The sequence below is a fragment of the Ceratina calcarata genome, unplaced genomic scaffold, assembly GCF_001652005.2.
Source record: "Ceratina calcarata isolate Rehan_Ccalc_2016 unplaced genomic scaffold, ASM165200v1 scaffold315, whole genome shotgun sequence".
Lineage (NCBI taxonomy): Eukaryota > Metazoa > Arthropoda > Insecta > Hymenoptera > Apidae > Ceratina > Ceratina calcarata.
This window is the reverse complement of record NW_017154104.1, coordinates 7,865-11,857: the sequence shown is the minus strand read 5'-3', so window position 1 is coordinate 11,857 and position 3,993 is coordinate 7,865. Positions and strand designations below refer to the sequence as shown.

At 35.8% G+C, this 3,993-nt stretch overlaps 1 protein-coding gene across 2 annotated transcripts in view; it reads right to left on the bottom strand.

The window, feature by feature from the left end:
* Positions 1-23: 23 nt before the first annotated feature.
* LOC108624558 (octopamine receptor beta-3R-like) overlaps positions 24-3,993 on the bottom strand; it is a 5,918-nt gene continuing 1,948 nt past the window's right edge. Inside the window, exons 2-3 of one of the 2 annotated variants that reach the window (XM_026813196.1) lie at positions 3,373-3,610; positions 24-1,615 (exon numbers count right to left, since the gene is read on the bottom strand). In XM_026813196.1, the coding sequence (XP_026668997.1) occupies positions 1,548-1,615; positions 3,373-3,610 (306 nt within the window). In that variant the 3' untranslated portion in view covers positions 24-1,547. Of the gene's footprint in view, positions 1,616-3,079; positions 3,611-3,993 lie in introns of those variants that run through there. The other variant, XM_018023952.2, reaches the window with a different exon arrangement.

The following is a 3,993-nucleotide window of genomic DNA, read 5'->3' as shown; positions in this document are numbered from 1 at the left end:
ATGTTAATCGTTTCTACCTCATCTTTAATATCCAAGCACTAATCGCTGTTATATTTAGATCTAAAAGGGACTGGCAGTATTTGCGATCGTTGCTAAATGAACGCGAAAGAAAACGCTGCACACTCGGGTCTGGGAAATCTTCTTAGCTCGTTAAACCGTAATACCCTTCGCGGAGCAACGTCTCGTGGCTGAGAACACCCAGGAAAATACAGTTTCCGACTGCCTAGCCTTTGCGAGCGCCTACCCGATATTTCACGTGACGTCGCATCGCATCCATGTTCCAAAGTAAGATGAAAAACAAGGTCCCGCGAAGCGAAGCCTTAATCTTCCGGAATTGTGTCTTAAATACGTGAAAAGCGGGTTTAGACGTCCTTTTAGATTTGCTAGTTGCTCTCGTCTGTCTACAAGATTTTCAAATCCTTTGCCTCGTTTGTTATACAACCGAGGAGATACTACAATACTAAAGACCAGCAGTGCTCGCGCAATCGTTGGACCAGCGAATAGGACCCAGTGAGGTTCAAAACATAGTCAATGATCGCTCTTTTCGATGAAGTTAAAAGAAAATTACATAGGTCCTTCCTTGTATCTAGCAACTAGAGCTATAACCTTTGTTTGAAACCTTTTTCGCTAGCAACGACAAGTAAGCAGTTATTTGCGATAAACGAAGATTTCGTAAAATCTGAAGGGGTTTATATTGTATTTTATTCAAAGTTTAAAAGGAAATAATTACGCGGTACAGAATTATAATCCGAATGTTTGTAACGAAACGTTTTTCGCAGTCAAACACGCGCGGAATTGAGTCACTGGCCTGTATTTATTCGGGCGAGACCGAAAATAATTACCCTCGTGTTACGAATTTCATGAAAACTTCTCAAACAGCGGGTCAGTTAATTTGCCGGCGAATCGATTCCAGCCAAAACGTACGAAGATAGTAATAAAAGTTCAAAACGTTATTCCCTTCTCCTTTTCTTTATAAAACTGATTCATAGTTTTGGTTTATCTGTTTTACTTTCATTGGCAATTTCTACATTTGAGAAATGATTTTATAAAAAATCACAGATGCTTAATATTATAATATGTAAAATTCCACGAGTTGCATGTGTGCAACAAAACGTATGTTACTTGAAAGAAATTTTTCTCTGAATTTTAAATAATATGAAATCAGTTTCGTTCTTCATGAAAAATGTCTATTAATTTTTACTAACAGTTTGAACCTCGTGATTATATGTATAATCCAATTTAACGGTATTTAATAACGTGGAAATTTATCAAGGGCGAATATTTTCGAAGAAACCTTCCGTAGCTCGTGGTATCATACGGCGAGCCACGTCTTTAATTAACCCTTTAATAGAAACCCTTCTGACGAGGCTGAGCGAAAAATTCCACGAGCCCCTCTTTTCATCCCGCGAGACCTTGTAATCAATTTTAATTAACATTGTCACAGTTTTTATCCAACAATCCGGCCCTCCACGAATATTCCCGGCCGATCATCGAGACCGTGCGCGTTAATTATTGCCACCAAAAATTAATCACGGAGGAATAAAATTTTAGCTATGGGCGTTCCGCGAAACGCTGTTAATTAAACGCGCGTGATCGATACTTGGCAAACGAGATCCTGAAAGAAAATAACTGGAAAACATCAGAATTTGCCTTTCCACTCTTTCCGGCGCGCAATTAACTCGAGATGAAACGTGAATCAAATGTTCATACTTTGACAGGGTTGTTTTTAATAAACTAGTATATTTATCAGAGATTGGAAATTATCAAAGCGTGGCTGAAATGCTTCTTACATCAATGACTGAGTTTAATTACTCGATGAGTAGACTGAGGATTTTTATCCAAAATGAAACATTAATGGCAATCAACTAAAAAAATTCATTTTTAAGCATTGCAATATGCATTCACTTATGAGATTTTCTATATTTGTATGCATTATACGCAGCGTTTCTATTTTATGCAGCTACAATTTGTTTATAAATGAATAAAATCCGCAGTCTGTTGATAAACTTTAAAAGGACGTTTATTCATGCTGTTAGAAATGTTTGAATGTTTAATATGAATATCATCTGCGAATATACAATTTTAAGTAGTTTTCACGTTTCTGAAACTAATTTTGCAAGGATTATACCAGATAAGCATCATTATCTCGCTATTATTCCCGGGGAAAAAGTACCCTTGTTTTATCGCTTCCTTTAAAGCGCATTTTCACCAGGGGGTGAAGCTTTACTTCGTTCTTTCAGCAGAAACCTATTTTCCAGAGAAGCATCGGCGCTTCAATAGTGGCCAACACAGATAAAAAGAGAGGAACATAACTCATGAACGACAAAGACAGAGGACAGACGTTCCAATTTCCCAAACCGGAACTAACGTTGTCCAGGCTAAAACGTACTGGTAAAAAGTTTCCGATCCTACGTGACAAAAAGGCTTTGACAATAATAAAAAAAAAAGAGAAAAATATAAACCAGTTAAACGGTATATCTTCTGTACACTTTAATTACATTTAAAAGTATTAGGACATCTCATCTCACCTCACCATAAAATTCTACCTCATATGAATTTTCATTAACCCAAATTAAATAACATCTACTAATCATATGAGATTGTCTTAACGAAAGTATATTTAGGGGCATACGTACTTGTCTTTCATTTAATTAATTCACCAAATCACATTTTCATTCTTATTCATCACAGTATCACATTTATTCATGTTCATTTTATATTTGTATTTATATTCACTTAGATGTACGTACTTTCTTACCCATTTCTTTAAACATATAATAATTTCAACTTTTTTGATTGATTGTAAATCTTTCTTTATGTCAAATTTATTTATTTAATTTTTTGAATATTTGAGATTGTGGTCTGGCTTTTTATTGTACGAAATTGGTAAAAATTCTTATTATATAAACTTGGAATATGTTATCTGTGTCTCATACTCCGAAGTAAAGAGCTTAATAATAACTTAAAGATTTTTATCGTCGTTTAATAACTAGATTGCAGATTCTTTTTATAACATAAAACATTTATGGTATCAGTTTAAAAAATCTGTTTTAGATAAACATTTCATTTATCATTTAAACGTTGAAATATATATTCAGCTTTCAATATTCTACGTGCAACATTCTTATAATTTTTGAATATTCACAGTTATTATAAATGCACAAAATCTCTCTATTAATGACTTCTCAGGCTTCCTTCAAATTCTATAAATGTCCTAACACTTTTAAACGTGGATGTGTATTGTATGATACCAATACAATTTTTAAAACATAATTTTATACAATTCTGTTCACTGTTTTTAATTATGTGCTAGAAACCGTCGACACGTTTGATAGGAAACTTTTTCTGAAAGGTAGCGTAATGGAAACTCACCGTTTTCGGCCGCTGCTTGTAGCAACATCTGCTGATGATGATGTTGCCTGGTCGAGGACCTGTGGTGGTGAACGCTGTTCAGCACGATGTTACTAGACGTCCTGCTGAGCGCCTTCCTCTGCCTGACCGCCTCCTTGTAGATCTTACAGTACATCACTATCATCACCAGGCCCGGTATCCAAAACGAGACACAGGAACTGATCAACGCGTACGGCTGGTTCACTACAAAGCTGCAGACCTGCGACACACAACGATATCAGTTGTTTCGCCCATGCTTTATCGTTACAGTATACAATAATGTACGTTGCGCCGTACAACTTTGCCCCAACCGATCGATACACGATTTCTCTTGAACAAAGGGACGGTTCCGTATGAATGGTTCACGGAATTCTGGGAAAGTTACAGTTTTTTACCAAATGCAATTATGTTTCCTTTCTCTAACCTTGTTTTTATAATTATTTACTGAAAGTAGTTCGCGACATCGAAGGCGTTTTTGTTCTTTTTTTCCTAGTTTATGGCCGGTATTCAGAGTCGTTGCTTATTCTTAAGATCGTCTTAAGGATGTATTGGTTATACAGTCAATCCCAAAAGTTGATGTACCTTAGAAAAACGCATTTCCTA